The sequence below is a fragment of the Nilaparvata lugens genome, chromosome 14 (genome assembly GCF_014356525.2).
Source record: "Nilaparvata lugens isolate BPH chromosome 14, ASM1435652v1, whole genome shotgun sequence".
Taxonomy (NCBI): Eukaryota; Metazoa; Arthropoda; class Insecta; order Hemiptera; family Delphacidae; genus Nilaparvata; species Nilaparvata lugens.
In genome coordinates, this window is record NC_052517.1 from 18452366 (window position 1) to 18477545 (window position 25180).

A 25180-nucleotide genomic window follows, 5' to 3' on the forward strand; every position below is an offset into this window, starting at 1 on the left:
CGATTAAAATTTAACTGGCTTTTGTGCAACTGGCATTAACATTGATTTATCAATATCTAATACAAATAATTATTATCATTAAACGAAAATCACAATTAAATGCTGTAAATCACCCCGAAGACTTCTGCTACTGCAAATATTGACAACAGGGTAAACAGCTAGATGGAAATTCGATGAGCGCTACTGTATAAAAATTATTTGAATCGAACCCAGTACCTCCCAATCGCCGGTCAAGAATGCTTACCCTTACACTGGCAATTAGGAGGTACTGGGTTCGATTCCCGGGCTGGCAAATAACTTTTGTATAGTAGCGTTCATCGAATTTCCATCTAGGGCTGGTTCCCAAGCTCGGGATTTAGCTAAGTCCTAGACTTTAAACAGCTGAAGTCAGAAAATTGGCTTTCCAAAACGGGGCGTAGTCGCAGTTCTCATGACAATCTATCATTTCTATAATTGGAAACGTTTTTCCTTGACGAAACGAAACATTCTAATAAGCTAGTTGATATCAATAAGGTTCTTCATGGATTTATTCTGTGAGCTTTTGTATATAATTATATAAAATAAATGAGTTCCTAAATAATTCAAAATAGCTGAGACTTTACACTATTTTCTCTTCATTTTATTTTTTGTTCAATTTTCTAGTTTTTCGAAATTTAATTCAAACTTAACTATGACAATGACTACGACTACGCCCCGTTTCGGAAAACCAATTTTCTGACTCCAGCTGTTTAAGGCTGTGCAAAGGCCAAAAATAAACTTTTAACTCGTGATATTTTTCAAAGGTTTTTGATTTGTATATAATTAAGCTATCAAAGTGGAAAAGTTTTCTCAGGAAAACATTTTTTTCTGATCATTACTTTTTGAGATATGAGCGCCCAAAGTTTAAATTTTTGGGACAGAACATTTCAAATTCAGTGAGAGGTAAATCCATGAGATTCAGAGGATAGATTCTTCATGGTATTGTTGATCTAGTAAAACAAAAATTCTCTGAAAATATCAATTTTAAGATAGTTATTCAATTTACTAAAAATAATCAAAAATAACTTTTGGTTCAGTTACTCGTATTTTTGGTAAAATTGAATAACTTTTCCAAAAATTGATATTTTTGTTTTACTAGATCAACAGTACCATGAAGGATCCATCCTCTAAATCTCATGGATTTATGTCGTACCGAATTTGAAATGTTCTGTCCCAAAAATTTAAACTTCTGTCGCTCATATCTCAAAAAGTAATGATCGGAAAAAAATGTTTTCCTGAGAAAACTTTTTCATTTTGATAGCTTGATGATATACAAATCGAAAAACTTTGAAAAATATCACGAGTAGAAAGTTTATTTTTAGCCTTTGCACAGCCTTAAAGTCTAGAACTTAGCTAAATCCCGAGATCTAAAACCGGCCCCTAGCGGTTTTACCCTGTTGTCAATATTTGCAGTAGCAGAATTCTTCGGGGTTATTTACAGCTCAATAAATTTATAGCTCAATAAATAGTGTAGATGCCTGGCTCCATTTACACTATATATATTGAGCTACTCAATTTCCAGTTTATTTCAAATTGGGATTTTCGTTTAATAATAATTATTCATTAATTAGCATTTGAACAAATGCAATTTCCAATTTGTTTCCATCTATACACAATTATGGTTGGTGATAACATAAAAATTATAAACCAATACCTAACATTAAACCAATGTTGTATAGTAAATCTCATAGTTTTTTCAAATTTTTGGACCGATTTAAGGTTTATTAGCTTCATTTAGATCACACTTAATTTAATGTTACCAAAAATTATTCACTTGGAAAATTACCTATATGTAAATGATTGTGAAAAATATACCATAGGCTTTCAACCATATTTATTATAAGATATTAATAATAAATGTTTAGTCACAGTATGTAATCGAACCAAAGTAATTGAAAGATTTTCCAGTTTTTGATAACTTTAAATGTTCGGATATTTTATGTGTTTTCTTATATGTAACAAGTAGTTTTAGAAGGTGTTAGTAATATGGGCATAAAAAATTGTAGCATAATGTAAGGATAATTTTTAAATGTTCTTTTTCAAATAACTAGACTAGTCAACCTTTTCATGACCAAAGTAATTTAGAAAGTCTGTGGTTTTTGACAATCTCTTAGTATTTTTATTCAATATGAGTAATTACAACAATATCAACTTCTCAACTACACAACAAATTCTTATCCTCATGATTTAATAACAATTTCTCATAATTGTGATTCAATATTCTGGTAGTTCATTATATTTCTACATAGTCTACAAAGAATTGGGGACTGAAGTGGGGCTGGTAAAGGATAGAGCTATCTGCTTTGTTGAATGATAGACAATTGTCAAGTTTTAAAATAGACCCTTGCGGAACACGGGTTACCTTCTAGTCTCAAATTTAATTTAATATTATATTCATCAATAGAATTCTTATTCTTATTAAATAAAAAGACTAAGAAATTGTCAAAGATTTAGAAAGTCTGTGGTTTTTGACAATTTCTTTTATTCAATATGAATAATTACCACAATATCAACTTTTCAACTACACAAAAAATTCTTATTCTCATGATTTAATAACAATTTTTCATAATTGTGATTCAATATCCTGGTAGTTCATTATATTTCTACATCGTCTACAAAGAATTGGGGACTGAAGTGGGGCTGGTAAAGGATAGAGCTATCTGCTTTGTTGAATGATAGACAAGGATAGCAACATCAATGTTAATCAGGTGCTGACTTTATAACGTGGATCTCACTATAGGGGCAATAATATTATTAATACCCAGAACTGATTTCTCAAAATTGTCCTAATAAATAAGTAGTTTCAACTAAAATTATTAAAATTTCAATTATATTGTAATTTTTGAGAAGGTTTTTTTTCTAAAATATATTAGTGTTCCTAAAATCACTTTACTTATGGGCTACTTTATTCAAATTAATAAACAAATATAAAAACGTGTAGTACCCTTTATTAAAAACTTGAAAATATTTCAACAACTAGTTTCGACCATATGTCATTTTCAAGTTAAAATGTAAAAAATAAATGAATTAATCACTCACTTTGACAATGAGATCTTTTGGCAGTTCCGCCATCTTCTTGGTTGTACTCATAGACAAGTAGAAGGATAGAATGACAACATTTTTAGTGTGCTTTTGGTGTCTATTGGATTAGTGTCTGTTGTTGCTGTTGGTGTCTATTGGGTTTGTTGTGGCTGAGAAGGTAATCAAAAAGGATGTGGGATTTGAAGTTGGTTTGTTCGTTTAATATACATTGTCTATTGCTTTTAAATTGGGTGTATATCTCAAACTGTTCTATTGTGTCCAATTCTGGTCATTTGTTTTTTTATGTGTATGATTTGTAGATCAGTATTTATGTTTGTGTGTTTGTGATTTTCTTGAATTAGGTGGTCGGCAAATGTAGATTCTGTTTTGTTTTTAGTCCCTGGATATGTTCCTTGAATCTTTGATTGAAAGAATGGCCAGTCTGAACGGCCAATCAAAGATACAAGGAACATATCCAGGGACTAAAAAAAAAACAGAATCTACATTTGCCGACCACCTAATTCAAGAAAATCACAAACACACAAACATAAATACTGATCTACAAATCATACACATAAAAAAACAAATGACCAGAATTGGACACAATAGAACAGTTTGAGATATTCACCCAATTTAAAAGCAATAGACAATGTATATTAAACGAAAAAAACCAACTTCAAATCTCACATCCTTTTTGATTACCTTCTCAACCACAACAAACCCAATAGACACCAACATCACACTAAAAATTGCCATTCTATCCTTCTACTTGTCTTTGAGTACAACCAAGAAGATGGCGGACCTGCCGAAAGATCTCGTTGTCAAAGTTAGTGATTAATTCATTTATTGTAAAATATCTGACTGCTAGTCGTTTTTTCTAATAGCAAAAAGTGATTTAATAATAAGCAGTTCGTGAAGTAAAACAACATTGAAGAAGAGTAAAAAATAAACTTGTTCATTTTAAAGTTTTTAATAAAGGGTACTACACGTTTTTATTGATTAGTGTACCTGTTTTGACTGTCAATTTTCCATTGAATTAGTAAAAATCTTGTCATATTTTAGCTTTTTTAGGCTGTGATAGATGATAGCGTTTAGAATTCTAAATCCATTGTAATCACTCAGTAACCATTAGATTATCTAAAATTTACAATTTTTAATCCTCGAGTATTCAAATTTTACTTTTTTATAATGGGAAGACTGCAATAATTTCTATTCCCCACCTAAAGATTTATTATTTTTCTCCAATAATTATTTCAAGATGACACTCCGAGCTGCGATGTATTTTTATTTAGGGCCGGTTTTCGAGCTCGGGATTTAGCTAACTTCTAGTCTAAACAGCTGGAGTCTGAAAATTGGCTTTCCAAAACGTAGCCGCAGTTTTTATGATGATCTTTATTTTCTCATAATTGGAATCGTTTTCCCTTGACGAAATTGAACATTCCTAAATTATTCAAGATAGCTGAAGCTTTACACTATTTTCTCTTTTTTGTGTTCAATTTTCTAGTTATTCGAAATTTTTATTTAAAGGTGGACTGCAACTACGCCCCGTTTTGGAAAGCCAATTTTCTGACTCCAGCTGTTTGAAGTCTAGAACTTAGCTAAATCCCGAGCTCGAAAACCGGCCCTTAAGACTGTGCAAAGGCTAAAGATAAACTTCCTACTCGTGATATTTTTCTAAGTTTTTCGATTTGTATATCATCAAGCTATCAAAATGAAAAAGTTTTCTCAGGAAATTATTTTTCTGATTAGTTTTTGAGATATGAGCGCCTAAAGATTAAGTTTTTGGGATAGAACATTTCAAATTCGGTAAGATATAAATCCATGAGGCTTAGAGGATGGATTCTTCATGGTATTGTTGATCTAGTAGAACAAAAATTTTCTGAAAATTCAATTTTTGAAAAAGTAATTCAATTTACCAAAAATAACTCAACTAAAAGTTATTTTTGGTTATTTGCATAACTATCTTAGAAATTGATATTCTCAGAGAATTTTTGTTTTACTAGATCAACAATACCATGAAACCTAAACCTCATGGATTTATATCTTACCGAATTTGAAATGCTCTGTCCCAAAAAATTAATCTTTAGGCGCTCATATCTTAAAAACTAATTATCAGAAAAAAATTTCCTGAGAAAACTTTTTCATTTTGAATGAAAAAGACTAAGAAATTGTCAGGAGGAAACAATAATTACCGCAATATCTTTTAATAATAATTACGTCAATAATTACCACAATATCAACTACTCAACTACACAAAAAACTTTTTCATTTTGATAGCTTGATGATATACAAATCGAAAAACTTACAAAAATATCACGAGTAGAAAGTTTATTTTTAGCCTTTGCACAGCCTCAAGCCTAGTTTATACGATGCCAATGGGCGAGACAATATTGTCATAAGGCAACTGACTGGCATGAAATTATTGTCTTCGTATTAACACTTCAGGCCAACTGTCTCGACAATTGGCCCGAAATTCAACTGTCTCCGGGAGTAGACTATGGACAGTCAATTGGGCCCAGCGAGCCCCCCACCACTCGGAAACCCCCCCCCACCACTCGGAATCTCCCCCACCACTCGGAATCACAGTTGTCGCGACAGTTGGCGCCGTGTGAACGGTGTAGGCCAGCAGCGCTCTCTTGGTTTTGACAGTTCAGTCACAACAGATGGCAATAACTCGGCCATGTTTAGCTGTCAACTGCCGTGCCAATAGTTGGCCGCTTATAAACATCTTCTTGTTTAAGGCTGTGTAAAGGCTAAAAATAAACTTTCTACTAGTGATATTTTTCAATGTTTTTCGATTTGTATACCATCAAGCTATCAAAATTAAAAAGTTTTCTCAGGAAAACATTTTTTTCTATCATTACTTTTTGAGATATGAGCGCCTAAAGTTTAAATTTTTGTGCCAGAACATTTGAAGCTCGGTGAAAGATAAAACCATGAGATTTTAAGGATGGATTCTTCATGGTATTGTTGATCTAATGGAACAAAAATTTTCTGAAAATATCAATTTTTGAGAAAGTTATTCAATTTACTAAAAATGACCAAAAATAACTATTAGTTGAGTTATTTTCGGTCATTTTTGGTAAATTGAATAACTTTCTCAAAAATTGATATTTTCAGAAAATTTTTGTTTCATTAGATCAACAATACCATGAAGAATCCATCCTTAAAATATCATGGTTTTATCTTTCGCCGAGCTTAAAATGTTCTGGCACAAAAATTTAAACTTTAGACGCTCATATCTCAAAAATTAATGATCAGAAAAAATTTTTTTCCTGAAAAAACTTTTTAATTTTGATAGCTTGATAGTATACAAATCGAAAAACTTTGAAAAATACCACCAGTAGAAAGTTTATTTTTAGCCTGTGCATAACCTTAACTGGCCTGGTCGCCGACAATCCGCAACCATGTGATGACCAGAGACAACTGTCTCGCCAATTGGCTATGTGTAAACATAGGCTTTATAATATATTTTAATACAGTAATTCTCTCTCTATACTTGCTTTCTCCGTAGCTTTTATCATATATCATTCTATTATATATTATAATTTACATCAAATAGTATAAGAAAAGCGCTTATTATTATAATATATGTACACTATGATATACAGTATAATCGAATCACCTCTAATATAATAATATATGTATGTGTGTATGTGTGTTTAGGAATCAATACATGTGAATCAATCAAAACAGATTTCTAAATGAATTATGTAATATTAGAATAATTATTATAAATAAAATATCAACACCAAAATATTCATATTGTATGTTGCGTTGAATCTCCTGTCATACAAGTTTATATTAAAATTGTAATTTTTTAATAAATGTTAAATCCAATATTAAACTAATGATCATATTAATAGACTTGTGCTTAGGATATAGTGAGATCCATAAGTCAAGACAAGACAAGACACGTTTAGTCACAATACTTCACATAGTTGCTTATGAAGACATGTCTAATTGCAATGACTAAGGCTAGGCACACACCAGTCACAAACAAGACACGTTTAGTCACAATACTTCACATAGTTGCTTATGAAGACATGTGTAATTGCAATGACTAATCGGTGTGTGTTGCTTCATAAGCAACTATGTGAAGTATTGTGACTAAACGTGTCTTGTCTTGTCTTTACTATAGGTGTGTGCCTATCCTAAGGCTCAACTGACACTTAGGCGACTGAGGTGGAGAAGAGACTGGACTCTAGTGGAGAGCATGTGTTTCCAAATGGTGAGGTCGCGGAGACTAGAATCGACTGGTCTGAGTGTCACCATTTAGAAACACATGCTCTCCACTAGTCCAGTCTCTTCTCCACCTGAGTCGTGTTGAGCCTAAACTTTCCTATAGTGAGGTCCACGTTATAATGGCAGTATTTGATTGACATTGGTGTTGCTATCATTGTCTATCATTCATCAAAGTGGATAGCGAATGTATCAAATCATAGTGTTGTGATGATACTGTATCATATATGTTTGATACTGTATCATGTTGTGGTTGTTCTTGTTCTATAGTGAGGTCCACGTTATAATGGCAGTATTTGATTAACATTGGTGTTGCTATCCTTGTCTATCATTCCACAAAGCAGATTGTGCTATCCTTCTCCAGCTTTGTAACATTGCCAGATAGTTTTCTAATAATGTAGAAATATAATTAATTGACAAAATATTGATTCTCAATTATAAAGATTAACTATTTAATCATTAAAAATTATATTTTCTTGACGGTTATAGTATAATTGATTATTTTAAACAAGATTTAAAAGTTGTCAATATTAAATCAGATATACAGGTATCAACCACCTTCTATAGAAGGCAGTGGTAAGGCAGAGAATCGGCTACGCTGTTCCCTAATCTTCCTCCACTGCCATTATAACGTGGACCTCACTATAGAACAAGAACAACCACAACATGATACAGTATCAACACAATATGATACAGTATCATCTCAACTTGATACACAACACTACGATTTGATACATTCACCATCTGCTTTGTGGAATGATAGGCAAGAATAGCAACAACAATGTTAATCAAATACTGCCATAAAAACGTGGACCTCACTATAGAACAAGAACAACTACAACATGATACAGTATCAAACATATATGATACAGTATCATCACAACACTACGATTTGATACATTCGCTATCTGCTTTGTGGATTGATAGACAAGGATAGCAACAACAATGTTAATCAAATACTGCCATTATAACGTGGACCTCACTATAGAACAAGAACAACCACAACATGATACAGTATCAAACAAATATGATACAGTATCATCACAACTTGGACCTTACTCTAGTAAATAGCATCTACGCCTCTCATTCAGTTAACGATGACAGTTTTAAATGAATCTTATTATGGAATCTTACATAGGGTAAAAAAGGTATTCAATGATGTAACATAATTTATGTAAGAAAGGGTTTCAAAAGTATGTAAAATAGGTATTTAAAATACATCAAACTTTAAATCTGCAAAAATCATGTTTTAAAAGTTAAGTTTATTAAGGTACCTAGTCTCAAATAATTTGAACATTATTCTTTGTGACTTTTCATTAATCAAATCAAATTTAAAATTTGCAAAAATCATGTTTTAAAAGTTATTTTAGATTAAGGTACCTAGTCTCAAATAATTTTAACATAATTCTTTACTGTGATGCTTTGTTAGTCAAAATTTAGAAAATTAGTTTTTTTTTAATTTCTTCTATAGTGAGTTCCACGTTATAATGGCAGTGTTTAATTAGCAATGGTATTGCTATCCTTGTCTATTATTCAACAAAGTGGATAGCGCTATCTCTTTCTCGCCTTGCTCTGTTGCCAGATCGTCTTTCAAGAATGTGGAATTAATAATTAATTAACAAAATATTACATCTTAATTATGTAAATTCATTATGAAATTATTGAAAAATATAATTTCTTGCTTAATGAAATATAATTGATTATTTCAAACGAGGATGAACAGTTAATATTACATCAATAAACCTGTATCAGCTACCATCTATAGAAGGCATTGACAAGCCAGAGGATCGGCAACGTTTTTCTCCTATCTTTCTCCACTGCCATTATAACGTGGACCTCACTATAGTCTCGAATAATTTCAACATAATTCTTTGTCATGTTTTATTAATCAAAATTTGATCGTTTTTTCAAATTCATCTAGAATAAATTTTAATATCACACATATCTCCCAAATTCCAAACGCCAAATCTGACATTAATGAATAAAGCTGATCTATATATGTGTTTAGAAGGTAGTGATATTGCTATATATGTATAATATTCTAAAAATGTTTGCGTATTATTTTAGCTTTACAAAATATTTTTTAGACTAATATGTGTTTTTACAACTATTATACGTTAGATAATAAATACAACAGATCTGGATAGGTATCACCTTAGTAATATTTTAAAAAAATACCAGAGTGAAAAAAAATGTATTTCAAGTCGTGTAAATTTCAATCCTGATACAGTATAGCTTACTATAATGTTGTTTGAATTATGTTGTCAGTTTCAAATTTTTATCTTAGAAATAACCATTTTTAATCAATTGTTTTCTTCAAATACAGTAATATTAAGTAAATTTCCAATTGAAATTTTACATTTTTTGTGAAATTCTGTGACATTACAATTATTATACGGACAAACTTGCACAAATTTACTTCTCAATCATGGAGAAGATATAGCATAAGAAGATAATATGCCATGGTTTGTAGAATTCATTCAAAGTTTGCAAGTTTTGTATCAAATTATGCTGCTGTGTGTCAAGTTGAGATGATACTGTATCATATTGTGTTGATACTGTATCTTGTTTGGTGATATGGAATGATATAGGGCGTTTATGTTGCAAATGTGAATGTTAACTGAAGCCGATAGTCCTAGCAGTTGTTTTTGGTGAAGCTATATGACGCTGGTAGTCTCCCCATACTGTGCCGTTCTTACACTCCCAACAACACACTAATAATAGACAGTAATCGGCTTGAGTTAACAAGGAATTGGCTTGGTATTTGCAACATAAACGACCTATATACTATGGCAAATTTTCTTATGCTATATTTTATCTATGCTTCTTTTCAGAGCGTTGTGTTTTTTTTTAATTTGTTATATTAAAAAGTATGTATCCTTCTTTTTGTTATTTAAGAGATTTGAGAGTTGTAACTGAGGTTTTTTTAAATTTAATGTATCAAAAGGTCTGTACGCTTCTTGTTGAATTTGTAACATTATTTAATGCATTTATAACAATAAAAATATTGAATATGATATGTGTTTTAATTGACCGAGCGAAGTGAGGTCTAATATTCATGTCAACAGTTTTGCATTTCTCTTTATGTTTCCTTATATATTTTTTGTTTAATTTGTGTTTTTATGTTCTGCATTTACATTGAAACGCAGCAATAGATTTTCATGAAATTCGACAGGTATGTTCCTTTTTACTTTCCTTGCCCTATTACCTTGGGTAAGGAAAGTATTGCTTTCCGAAAAAAATTAAAGTACCCCAATTTCTAAATTTCTATACGTTTCAAGGTCCCCTGAGTCCAAAATAGTTATTTGTGCAACTAGTGCGCAAAGTGACAGTTTGCTGCACCGAAAGAAACGTTTACTTGAGTGTGAATGGTTTCTTGAGTGCAGCAGAGGAACTTTGCGCACGTATTTCACATTAAATTTTTCCTACAGTTACCATTGAATATGAAAAGTGGGTAATTATGGGTAAAATTGCCTGAAATCCATCAAATGTTTTTCTGTGTAATTTTATTATTAATAAAAACCTTAATTTATTGTCAAATTGAATAATAATGTAGTAGTAAAAGAATGAAGGGGCGGCTGTGTGCTGAATGTGGTAGCTGTCGCTGTCCTTGTTGTCCATCGTTATTATTATAACGTGCACCACAACACTATACCACAGTCACTGTTACCAAATTCATTTTGATTTTGCTGCACTGGTACTCCATATAACCTACTAATTATTTTGCGTTGCCATGTTGCAAATCTGGAGTGCAGAAAAAAATTTTCCCCCACTAGAGCGGAAAAGTGATTCTTTGCGTTCTGTAATCAGTGCAGGAATGGCCACTTTTCAAGGTAACTGTAGGAAAAAGTGGTTTTTGGGTATTGGTCTGTATGTGTGTGTGTGTGTGTGTGTCATACGCCAATATTAGAGTAAAAATCAGACTATAGAATTATTCATCATAAATCAGCTGACAAGTGATTACACAGATGTGTGGAGAAGCCAGTCTATTGCTGTATTTCCATAAGGTCTATAGTTTCAATCAGGTACTTGTGGATGAGAATACTTCGTGAGGTCTACTGTTCACAGAACTACTAGTATAAAAGGAAAAAGGAGCCTCCTTCATACGCCAATATTAGAGTAAAAATCAGACTAAAGAGTTATTCATCATAAATCAGCTGACAAGTGATTACACAGATGTGTGGAGAAGCCAGTCTATTGCTATATTTCCATAAGGTCTATAGTTTCAATCAGGTACTTGTCGATGAGAATACAGCGTGAGGTCTACTGTCTACAGAACTATTAGTAATAATAATAAATGATATCGAGTGTCCTGGCTGAGGTATAGAAGGTCATTCATGTTGGAAATGAAACCGATTGTCCTAGTAGATAGTCCAAATAAATTTGAAGGACCAAAAATACAAACTCAATTTTAAATAAAAGCACAGCTGACAGTCTTATTTTATTGGTCAAGAAAATATATTTTTCAATTGAGATTAGATACTGCTAAAACCGATCTGGCAACGTTGTGGAGGTAGAAAAGGACAACACTATCTGCTTTGTTGAATGATAGACAAGGATAGCAAAATCAATGTTAGTCAAATTCTGCCATTATAACGTGGACCTCACAGTAGTATCTAGTAGTCCAGAACTCAAAATATTTCTTCTTCTTATCCTGGTGCTACCAGCCCGATTTGGGCTCTGGCCTCCTCCACAATCATCCTCCAACTATTCCTGACTCAAAATATTTATTGACATTTTAATAACATTAAAAATGTTGAAGAAATAACATTAACAGGTTGAATTAACTTTAAAAGGTTGAAGAAATAACATAACCAGTTTGAATTAACTTTAAAAGGTTGAAGAAATAACATTAACAGGTTGAATTAACTTTAAAAGGTTGAATGAATTAACTTTAAAAGGTTGAAGAAATAACATTAACAGGTTGAATTAACATTAAAAGGTTGAAGAAATAACATTAACAGGTTGAATTAACTTTAAAAGGTTGAAGAAATAACATTAACAGGTTGAATTAACATTAAAAGGTTGAAGAAATAACCACAACTCAACTGGTTTTCTATGTATTTATTTATTAAACATAATAACACCAACAGTACATATATTATATTCTCTGTTACATCCATAACTATTAAAGCTTATGTGGTAAGCTCATGACTTTATAATATAACAGAAAACTTCTCAACAACACATATTTAATTATTAGCCTAATTAAATACATTCACTTCCATAAAATACTATACATAGGCCAAAACAGAATTGAATAATAGTAGGCCTGTAAAGTATGATTAATTTAAAATATGAATAATGATTATATTTATATTACTCATCAGTTAAATACAATTCCATCCAGCTCAACCCAACCTAACCTAACCCAATCATCCAACATGGGAAGAAACCTAACTCGACCTAAACTGTACTATCAGACACTCCATTCTAACAATAGATTCAGATCAAGTTGTATGATGACCTAACCCAACCTAACTTGACCTAACCTAACCCAATCATCCAACACTGAAAGAAACCTAACTCGACCTAACCTAACCTAAACCGTACTATTAGACACCCAATTCTAACAATAGATTCAGATCAAGTCATATGAAGACCTAACCCAACCTAACTCAACCTAACCTAGCCCAATCATCCAACACGGGAAGAAACCTAACCCAACCTAACTTGACTGTACCTAACCTGAACTGTAACTATTAGACACCCAATTCTAACAATAGATTCAGATCAAGTTGTATGAAGACCTAACCCAACCCAACTCGACCTAACCTAACCCAATCATCCAACACGGGAAGCTAACCCAACCTAACTTGACCTAACCTAACCTAAACCATACTATTAGACACCCAATTCTAACAATTGATTCAGATCAAGTTGTATTATTATTCAAGATAAAATACAATAATTTATATAACATCTACAATTAACCAGTTTATTAGTAAAGGCTGCTTGTATTTACATAAAATTTGGAATCAAAGTATTTTTTTTCAACTCCATCTAATTTCTCACAACATTTTTCGATTTATGTCATTGTCGAAAGATGTGAGAAATACTATTATAGATGGTACTATTATAGACACCCAATTGTATGAAATAGATTCAAATATGAAGTTGTTTTATTTGACACAATATAGAATAATCTATAACAACTACAATATACTCTAATATTGAGTGACCTGGCTGGCTCAGGTCTGGTGTCAGAGTTTTCAGTTCGCAACTGATCAATTTCAGGGCCTCTGACATGACCTAACGACTACTTTTTAGGCAGCTGGGACCAACAATTTAACGTGTCTGGATTATAAAGCCAGCATCTAATCCACTCGACTATAGCCACTCCTACTATATACTAGATATAATCAGAGACACAAAATTGTAACAATATACTTGAATACAGTACAATAATATTTTGTAACAGCTACAATTACAAATTTTAAAATATCTTACTATAATAGAATTTAACAAGTACATAGGAAATGAATGCATGAATCTATAGTAAGGTCGACGTTATAATGGCAGTGGAGGAAGATACAAGAACAACGTTGCCGATCCTCCAGTCTTGTCAATGCCTTCTATAGATGTTAGCTGATACAGGTTTATTAATGTAATATTAACTGTTCATTCTCGTTTGAAATAATCAATTATATTTTATTAAGCAAGAAATTATATTTTTCAATAATGAATTTTCATAATCAAGATGAAATATTTTGGTTATAGATTATTAATTCTCCATTGGTAAAATACGATCTGGCACAGAGCAAAGCTAGAAAGAGATAGCGCGATAGTGTTATCCGCTTTGTTGAATGATAGACAAGGATAGCAATACCATTACTAATCAAACACTGCCATTATAACGTGGACCTCACTATAGTTCATTGACTGGGTAGGCTGTTTATAGTACTGATAGTAATTCTATCATTAACAAATATTTGGAATTTGTGCTACTGGGAAAAATAGAATCTATTAAGAGTAAAAATTATAGTAAGTATAATAAAATATATTATTCACAAATATTTGGGATTTGTGCTTCTAGGTAAAATAGAATCTATTTTATATATTAACATTTTATTTAAATGAAGACTTAGGCCTACAGATGAGACTCAATAGCAGAGGTTTGTGCCTTTAGGTCAAATAAAAATATATAATACTTAATTTGTGTAGGCTTTTGAGAAGATAAAAACATAGATTTCATTATAATATCGGCATAATGACCATAGCCTTCATGAGGAAGTCTATAGCATGTTTGTTTTAAGTTTAATGACTGATAAAAATTTAAATTCTTATTCTAAATTATTCTTACAACTAGCAGGTAACCGGTGCTTCGCAAGGATCTGATTAAAATCTGAACCTACTGAAATCTACCTCATAGATCTTGAAGTATTTCAAATAGCCCTATAACCATCCTCGGTGAATTAAGAATCTATATGCAAAATGTCAAGTTAATCAAGTAGTTGAGGTATGATGATATATCATTCGTGAATTTCCTATCCCCTACGTGTACATGCAAGCCAATTCTATCCCTTATTATATTATAGATGTGTGACTCTGGGTCGAATAAAATTTATTCAATATATCTACATAATATTGTCAACAAAAACATCATTCAAAATTAACACTTTCCCAAGTCCCACCTTATTTTGTACAAGCTATAGCCCACATACAATATCCTGCTCCGTTCTATTTCTACTATTTACATGTGTGATTTATATTAGATTCTTAATTTAGATTTATTTACAAAGATACGAAGTTGATTCTTCTTGTTTTTGATTATAGATGTTTCACAATTATTTTGTATTTTGATTGTTTTATTGGTATGTTAAATACCAATTGCGATTGTATAAATTGGAAGAATAAATGAATTTATTATTATTAAATACTATTTTATTCAGAAAGATTTATGTTTCAAAGTCTTCGAGTCTTCAAGTCTTTTTTTATAAAGGCTGACAATTTATTTGATTGGCCAGTAATGTATAAAGCTTCATTTACACCAAAATTATTAACGAAATGTTAATAACTTAATCTTCATAGATTCTATTAGATTGAATGGAACTTCACAAACACATAAATATGTTCATCATGTGTATGATTAGTTATGTTCAATCTAATAGAATCTATAAAGATAAAGTTATTAACATTTTGTTAATAACTTTGGTGTAAACGCAGCTTAAAGCTGCGTACAGATATACGCGTCTCCAACCCGCTCCGCGCAAGCTCCGCCCTCGTTCCTCCATCGCTCCGCAGTCACTCCGCCCCCGCTCTGCAGTCGCACCAATCATGAACGTTACGGGAGATGCTAGCTGTTCTCGCGTTCCACTCTTGGTCCCCGGTCGATCATCAATTGCTCTGCTCGAGTGACATTCGGTTGCGGAGCAGAGCGAAAGTCTGTACGCACCTCAAGACTTATGGCCATAGGGATAAATAAAATAAAGAAATATTTATAAATTTTAAAATAATTACGATAGTATGCCTAAATTTATCTCTCTAAATTCTTATTCTAATAAATTTAAATTTCTATTTATCATGAAAATGCCACCTATGCTATCTGAATGGAGGCTCTTTTAGCTTCACTGTTCAAAATAATTGAAGAAGAAGAAGAAAGAGAAAAAAAGAAGAAGAAGGAGAAGAAGAAGAAGAAGAAGACATACTTAAATATGATATTCAGCTGTGATTACTGTAAATTCTTTTTCTCTCTCTCTGTCTTTTTAGAGTTGTGTGGCAGAGAGGACCTGGAGTCCTAACTCTGCCCTTAATAAGGGCAATCAATCGCTCTCTCTCTCTCACGCACACTCTCACTCTCTCTCTCTCTCTCTCTCTCTATCTCTTGGGTCAGGTTGCTCAAGAACATACTTAAATATGATATTTAGCTCACATTACTGCAAATTCTTTTCTCTCAGTTTGTCTTATCAGGACATATTCTCACAATAAGATATTTAGACCAGATTATTGAAAATTCCTCTCTCTCACTCTCTCTCTCACACACGCACCCACTGTCTCTTAAGTCAGGTCGCCTTATAAGACATACTTTCATTTATTATGATACTTAGACCAGATTACTGCAAATCCTTTTCTCTCAATCACTCTCTCTCTCTCTCTCTCCTTTAAGCTTATGGTTAAGTGCTGAAGGGGAGGGTATCCTTGATACCCTCTCTGAGAATGGACTTCTTAAGGTCCAAGCTTCACCGTTTCATGTGAAAACATTACAGTAGTACCTTAACTTTGGCATTTTCATCATCTTTCTTGCACAATATTATTGTAGAACTCATTAGTTTAATATGATTCACCATGTCATTTTACCGCTACTTGTATTTATTTTCAATGCTAGAACGTAAGTTGAATTATGTTTTGTTAAACACATGAATAAAGGAATCTGAATCTGACTCAGAATCTCTTGAGTCAGTTTGCCTTATTAGGACATACATTCATATTATGATATTTAGACCAGACTACTTCAAATTCTTTTCTCTCTCTCTCACTCTCTTTGATTTTGATAAGAGTTAGTGGGGAGGATATTTTTAATATTCTTTCCGAAGAATGGACATTGATTTGTCCAAAGCTCCACCAATTTATGTACATGCATAACAATTATAATTATCTACAGTTATTGCAGATTGCTTTTTTCATATCATATACAGTTCAATAATTATTTTCTTAGTCTATATTATGTAAATTCATCCATAATTTTGCTGTATTATAAGCTATTGTATATAAGTGTATAAGCCAGTATATATTGTAATCCACATAAATAAAGTACTCAATCAATCAATCTCTTTTAACAAACGAAGTGAAGACAATATGAATTCTTTCTTACTTTCATGAAATTATGAACTTTCACTTAGTACACTTGAAAAAAAATAATATTTTGAATAATATTGATAAGTTTTGAGTGAAATATTTTTGTTTTTAATCAGTTTTTAAATATAAAAATTCCAAATTTTTAGTTTTGTCATTAGTTTTGAAGTGGAAATTGGACTTTTTGAAGTGAAAGTGAAATCTTAACCTTATTCTTTTTGAAACTTTTATTTGTTAAAATTTGGGAGAAGACAGTTTTGGGCTATGCCTATTGTCTTCTCCCAATCATATTATATTTATTATAATTATGATCTGTAATTGCCAATGAAATAAATAAATAATTGCTTTTGTTATGACAATTTTCCTATTTATTTTAATGTTGGTGTTTCAGAAGTGGACTACTTATATTGATGCTATGTAATTGTGTCGGCCTGGTTGGGTGGTAGAGGGAACAATCAATCAATCAATCAATCAATCAATCAATCAATCAATCAATCAATCAATCAATCAATCAATCAATCAATCAATCAATCAATCAATCAATCAATCAATCAATCAATCAATCAATCAATCAATCAATCAATCAATCAATCAATCAATCAATCAATCAATCAATCAATCAATCAATCAATCAATCTCTCACACTCACTCTCATTCCCTTTCACACTCTCTCTCTCTCTCTCTCACTCTCTCACTCTATCTCTATCTCTCTTGAGTCAGGTTGCCTTATTGGGACTTACATTCATATGATATTTAGACCAGATTACTGAAAATTCTTTTTCTCTCTTGAGTTAGGTTGCCTTATTTTAGGAAAAATTTTCATAAATTATGAAATTCAAAATCAGATTACTGCAAATTCTTTTCGCTTTCCGTGTCGGGGTCCTGCTTGGTCGGGGTCTGGATGGACCCCCATTTTGGTTTATTAGACTCTGACGGCGACAGTAGGACAGAGTAGGACGACCCAGCTGTTATGTTCTCCTTGCTGTGATGCATTCCGTACAGGAAGTAGACTAGAAGACCTGAAAAAAGATGGAAGAAACATATAGTATATTTCGCACCTAGAGCAGAAAATGAGATTTTTCCGGCTCGAAATCAGTTTCCAAGTCCGAGGCCGTAGGCCGAAAAAAAACAATTTTTGCCCGTGCTGTGAACGCTATTTTTCGCCACACAAAAAAATAAACTATATATATATATATATATATATATATATATATATATATATATATATATATGAGAATAGTTGTTTACTAAGCACTTCCGAAAGCAGAAGTGGAAGGTGATAGCTCTAGCAAATCTGAGGTAATCTGAATATCAGGAAATTGTCCAAGTATTTTCATTTTTTATTCTGATTTGTCTAAATAACCTAAAAGATGATGTTCAATTATGTGGGAGGTTGAGTTTATACTTTTTTATTCTTTCAAATGACAATAAGATGATATTGTTATAAATGTTTTAATTTTTGAATAATGAACACAAGTAATGAAAAGTTTTATGATCACCTTTCTTAGTTCCATGTTAGCGGCTGGAAAGGGTACACTTTCCGGCCTAGGCCGGAAAGAAACCTGTTCTGACGTCAGACGAGAATTGTCTGCAAGCAATGTATCTCAGATCTACGTAGGGACTGGGAAACAGCTGCATTCTGTGCAGTGTGGCGAAAAAAAAACATGTTCAATAGATTATGGAAAATTTATTAGGAATGGCAGTTAACCAACTGATGGATTATTGTATAATAATATAGATTTAATTACATATTTGGAATATCTATTCAATAAAATACAAAATAACAAAGGTACAATATGATGTCTTTATCATGGTCTTTTCAATCTAATTATTATCAAACGAAAATCCCAATTAAATGCTGTAAATCACCCCGAAGACTTCTGCTACTGCAAATATTGACAACAGGGAGAACAGCTAGATGGAAATTCGATGAGTGCTACTATTCAAAAATTATTTGTCAGCCCGGGAATCGAACCCAGTACCTCCTAATTGCCGGTCAGGAACGCTTATCCTTACACCAAACTGACAATCTCTGGATAGCAGTGCCATCTAGCTGCATTTTTTCCGATAAACGTGACATTTTTTCCGAAAATGTGACATTTTTTCCAAAAACGTGACATTTTTTCCGAAAAACGTGACATTTTTTCCAAAAAACATGACATTTTTTCCTAACAACAGTGTTGTCAATATTTGCAGTAGCAGAAGTCTTCAGGGTGATTTACAGCATTCAATTGGAGTTTCGTTTAATAATAATTATCCATTTATTAGCATTTGAGCAATCGCAACTTCCATTTATTTCTGGTTTTCTGGTATTTTCTATAGTAAAATTCATTTTGAACTCTTGCAGCATATTAATTTTCCCCAGTTCAGTTCAATTCAAATTATTTCCCACAAGAATACATAGGCCTAATCAATTGTTACAAAAGACATATTGAAGAGATTATTTTGCAAAAATTCTTCATTTTTGAATATGTTTAATCTCTCTTCTGTTATACCTTAATGTTTCCATTTTCATAGTTTTGTAAGCAAGTGAAGGTTTTAAATAAGGTAACTCATTGGATAGAGGCACTCAAAAGCGTGAAGAGAATGGAAAGAAAAAGGAGAGAAATTAAGAGGAGAACATATGACTAGAGGTGGAGAAATGAGCAATGAAGGAGAGACATCAGAAGTGGAAAAGGGGTTGAAAAAATGAGCCGGGGCCACCGAAAACAATGGATGGACAGGTAGAAGTTCTAAGGACCCTTCAGTGGTCACCTATTGTTATTGAATTTCGACATTTTCGTGGTCTATTGTTAAGGTTTCCACCCCGAGCAATATATTGGTGGACCAGTGTGGTTACCTGAGGGCACTTCCAGCTGTAAACTAGTGATAGCATACAGTGATTGGTTAAACACACACACATTAGGTACTATCTATGACAAGTACAAATTTAGTCAAACTTTTTGTGTAGTTGAGAAGTTGATATTGTGGTAATTATTCATATTGAATGAAAAAGACTAAGAAATTGTCAAATAACCACTGATTTATTGATAATTAGAAAGACCGGTCTCGGTTATTACACAATTGTCAATCTCTGATAAACTAAAACTAAATACAAGAGCTCATTTTGTCACACCGTTGAGGGGGAGGAGACTGTCTAGCTAGGCCAATGGCAGGCGTTCATGCCCTCTACCAATAGCAGTACTCGCCTACTAGTATAAATTCTGCTGCTCTTGTATTTAGTTTTAGTTTATCAGAGATTGACAATGGTGTAATAACCGAAACCGGTCTTTCTAATTATCAATAAATCAGTTGTTTTTTGACAATTTTTTAGTCTTTTTCATTCAATTTAGTCAAACGTACCTATGTGGTGTGTAAAGCCCACATCGAGTTTTGGACGTACATTTGTTAGTCATCATTATAAATTCTACGAGATGTACATGTCATATGTTTGCCAAGTTGTGTTCAATCTAATAGAATTTGAAAGGATGCCAAAAAATCTTATGTTCAATAACCTAGTATTGAATTGTATGTAGCTCAAGTTAGTCTGTATACAGCTTATGAGTTTCATCAAATGAGCCATTGGGAATAATACAATAATTACAAGTACGGTACTTGATCACTGATTTACATTCAATAATTGCATAAAATACAAGTAACATATGTGAGGTGCAAAGTAATAGATAAGTTGGTGCTACCAGCTACCAGCTAGAATTGCCATCAAGGAAGCACATGGGGCCACTATGGTAATGAGAGTTATGAAGTGGACAATAAAGTATGCTAGTCGAGAGTTCCTGGTATGGAATATTGCACCTCATTATCCAAGGCAAAATAACAGGTAGGAGGTCAGTGGAGTGAAGAAGGATATCTTGGTTGTGCAATTTAAGGGATTGGTTCAAGTGCACCTCAAATGAACTTTCCAAGTCAGCTGTAAGCAGGGTAAAAATTTCCATCATGATAGCCAACCTCCACCATGGAGACGGCACATAAAGAAGAAGAAGAGTCGAGAGTTAGAGGATGCACCTTTTTGGAACAAATGCCCAGTACACAGGTAGCGTGGCCCCCTCTCCTTTCTTCTACCCGGGAAAAGAGTTTCAAGAAGGAGTGATGGAGTAAGAGGAGGTGTACACACAACTCACCCAGAGCCATCCACACAATAAACCGCAACCAGGTCAACAAGTTTAGATGCGTCATCAGTGCAACATTGCAGAAGACACTCAGCCCCGGCAGCCATGGCACCAGAGGCACTCTGAACATCTTCAAGCCGGTCATGTTCTGCTCATGCGCAGCAATCACCACCAGAGAGGCGATCATTGCTGAGGACATGAAGACAGTTGCCACCACATTGGCGCCCATGGTGGGATCTCCGTTGATCCTCAGATGGGTGCAAAGCAGTGCGCTGAACATGCAGTAGATGAACACGAAAGTGCTGACAGCCACTCCTGGTGGGCTTTCGCACAGCATGGGGTCCAGGAAGCGATACAGGTAGCCAGATGTCTTCAGGAGACCGGCTCTGCCCTGGGTGTAGTCCTGCAAATTGTTTAGAATGGAATTAGAATTAATGCAACATTGTTCAATTATAAATGCCTCATGCCAGGTCCACATGACAACAATATTTGCACAAGCTTGGCTCAAAGCCGGGTTTACACAAATCTGGCTTTGAGCCAAGTTTGCTCAAACCTCTGTTCACATGACACCAACTTTAACACAAACCTGTATTATAAACTAAACCATATATAAATCCTATACAAAGTCTTTGAAGTGTTTATTAACTTGAGATGAATAGTAACTCAAGCCTCCTCCTCCTCTTCCTCGTCCTCCTACGCCACCTCCTCAACCATCCACCTCTCCTCCTACTCCTCCTCTTCCTCTTCCTTCTCCACCTCCTCCTCACAAACCTGCCAGGTTTGTGCTAATATCGTTGTCATGTAGACCGGGCATTAGATTGAACAATGATAAATGTCTTGAGGTGTGTACAGATCAATGCGCACCGAACACGAGCAATTCATTTACTATTTCAATTTCAGGGTAGGCTGTTGGTATGCTGCACATCCATAATGTGATAATTTAATACATTTCCATATAATATTAGTATGATTGATAATAATAGTATTCAATAATAGTAATAATGAATTCATCAAAGTAATGGGTATAATTCCCACTATTATGTAATAATATCGGGGACCAAGCTTCACTCTGGAGTACAAAAGCATAAGAAATTTATTACGAAAGAAGAACTTATAATAACATTCATACTGAAATGTCCTATCTAATCACAGTAAATTGAGATTAATTCCCAGAGGAATGCAAAAATTTCCCCAACAAAACCCCAGTTGCACAAAAGCCGGTTAAATTTTGATCCTGATTAATTTCACTTGAGCCAAAACAAAGAAGACAATTTCAAAAAGATGTATCTACTGGAATTAATCAGGATTGAAAATAGCTTGGCTTTTTTGCAACTGGCACTAAGTACCTGATTGAATGGTTACAAAAGTTCAACAGCTGATTCATAATTTTGACACAGCCCCACACACATGAACTTGCTCTACTGTAATGAGCCCATATATATATATATATGTATTCTTTACAGTCGAGTATGTTTCCCAGTTCCAAAATAGGAACAGCAAAACTGCTACAAAAAAACTACCTTCAGTGCTCAAGGTGAAAGTTTTGTCAACTTCCACAAAAATCCTGATTTGGAATTATTGTAAACTAGGTTATGTTTATAGAATGCATGTAGTAACTTCATCACAAGCAGGTAATGTTTTCTATTTCTCAATTATTCTTCTTTAGATTATTAGGACAAAAATAATGTACATTACTTGGACGTGAATGTCTTTTGCAGTGCTTGAATAAAATTCTAGTCTCGGCTAATGCCTCGACTATAGTAAGATCCACATTATAATGACAGTATTTTATAAACTTTGGTTTTGCTATCCTTGTCTATTATTCGACAAAGCCGGTGGTACTATCCTTTTCTAGGTCCACAATGATGCCAATTATGTTTTTTACAGTGTAGAAATATAATTAATCAATGCAGAAAATCAGCATTGCTATTCTTCTATCTTTTTCCACTGCCATTATAACGTGGACCTCACTATAGTAACTTCAGCTCATGCAGGTGATGTTTTCTATTTCTCAATTATTCTTATTTAAATTATTATAACATAAAATAGTGTACATTACCATAGAGAAACAATAGCGTAAGTAGATATCCCATGGTATAGGGAATTATGTTGCAATTTTTACTGTTATCTCAAGCCAATTATTGTAGATTTTTACTGTTTCGTTGGGGTGAGAGTGTAGGAACGGCACAATTTGAGATACTACCAGCGTCACACAGCTGCATAGGGAAGAACTAAGTGAACTATCTGCTTGGGATAACAGTAAAAGTTGCGACATAAACGCCCTATACCATGGGATATCTACTCACGCTATCATTTCTCTATGACGTTACTTGGATGTGAATGTCTCTTGCAGTGCTCGAATGAAATTCTAGTCTCGGCTATCGCCTTGACTAGAAACATAATTCTCGTCTGCAAAAGGCCCCTTCCCGTTTTTTGTGATGTACACCTCAACTAAAGTGTGAGATAAATTACTTTTAACACAGCTCTTTCTCAAAGATGGAGAGGTCCAATGCTCTATCCTCCACTAATCACTCCCACTACCTAGCAGCATTCTCCTTCTTTTGTGTCTGAGTGAGAGAGCTTTGTAGAGGGACGCGGCAACACACCCCTCCATCTATTGCTGGCAATGTTCCAAATAGTGTACTGGTCAGCAGGTATATTGGTTTGTGTATGTTACAGAGATGTTTTCATCACAAGAACATGAAGCAAAATGACACGGCGCATCTAATTGTGCGCAGGATGTCCGTCTCTGTCTATGCTACAAACTGTGGAGGGAGAAATGGGTTTCTCCTCTTAATGTTAATAGTTATTTGTATATCTAGAGTGAAAAGTGCTGTTTTTTCTCCCTGAGGGAAAAGTTTGAAGCCCGGGGCGGAGCCAAGGGCAACAATTTTCCTGAGGGAGAAAAAACACTTTTCACTCGTGATGTACACAACATTTTTCCTCCACCTATATTTTTATAAAAACTGCTAATAAAATAATTTTTAAAAACGTATGTGACCAAACAATGTGTTACAACATAATCTAAAAAGTAAAAAGAAACAGGTAGCTTGTAATCACAGTTCTCCTCCGACAGCACTATCTGTCGGCTAAAGTTGTAACAACAACAACAGCCAAAACTACAGCTATGATGAAGTTCCCGTTTCAAATTTGATTAGTTAATAAGTAATATTCGTTGGCTGATATTTTGAATAACATGGAATAAAAGAAAAAAATACATACATTTTTTTAGTATAGTGATATGAAGTTTGTAATAATAATTTCAGCATACAAAAATAAATTTTATATATCAATCAAATGTCTGGTTGAGGTATTGAATTTAGTTGGTTTAATGACTACTCTATAATTATGCTTCCTCTTCTGAGCTTAGACCTTCTGACCTATTCCAAATGTACGTTTTCAAAATAGAGATGCTTCCCATGTTATTTAAATGGAGTCACTTTTACTCCCTAGGGAGTTTTTCTGTTTTTTAGTACTGAGAGCGAAAAAGTGACACTTTAGTATCATGTTTCAGGGATTAAAGTAAGTACTTTTGACGGTAGGTGGAGGAAAAAGTAATTTATCTCGCACTTTAGAAACAAAATTCTTACCTGCAAAAGGCCCATACCCGTTTTTTGTGATGTACGCCTCAACTAGAAACATCATTCTCGCCTGCAAAAGGCCCCTTCCCGTCCTTGTGACGTAATATACTATTAACGTAGATATAGTACTTACATTAGCAAATGGAGCACTATCAGCCAGATCGGACAATGAACTGTTCTCCCTGCTGAGCAGAGGCAGAATCTCAGGCCGGTAGCGCAGGGTGATGACTGATGCACTGACAATGGTGTAGGCCAGCAGGGTGCCGATAGACATGAACTCCACCAACTTCTCAAGGTCAAACAGCAGAGCGATAACAGCTGTTAGGATGCCTGAAACTGCTAAGTTCAGTAGAGGGACCTGTTGACAGAAAATGAAATCGATTGAATGAATTTTTGCTTTGAAATTCGGTTGAAGAAGAA

The 25180-nt window shown here is 33.4% G+C and overlaps 1 protein-coding gene and 1 long non-coding RNA gene across 2 annotated transcripts in view; both read right to left on the reverse strand.

Annotated features, from left to right (window-relative positions):
- Window positions 1–12330: 12330 nt before the first annotated feature.
- LOC111061901 lies at window positions 12331–16423 on the reverse strand. The gene is made up of 2 exons (XR_005572905.1): window positions 12804–16423; window positions 12331–12758 (listed from the first exon to the last, which is right to left on the reverse strand). It is a non-coding gene; the product is annotated as an uncharacterized LOC111061901 (long non-coding RNA).
- Window positions 16424–17726: 1303 nt separating this feature from the next.
- LOC111061902 (cationic amino acid transporter 4) overlaps window positions 17727–25180 on the reverse strand; it is a 35266-nt gene continuing 27812 nt past the window's right edge. The window contains exons 9-11 of the mRNA XM_039440989.1: window positions 24894–25118; window positions 21192–21582; window positions 17727–18092 (exon numbers count right to left, since the gene is read on the reverse strand). Of these exons, the coding sequence (XP_039296923.1) occupies window positions 17920–18092; window positions 21192–21582; window positions 24894–25118 (789 nt within the window). The 3' untranslated portion in view covers window positions 17727–17919. The remainder of the gene's footprint in view (window positions 18093–21191; window positions 21583–24893; window positions 25119–25180) is intronic.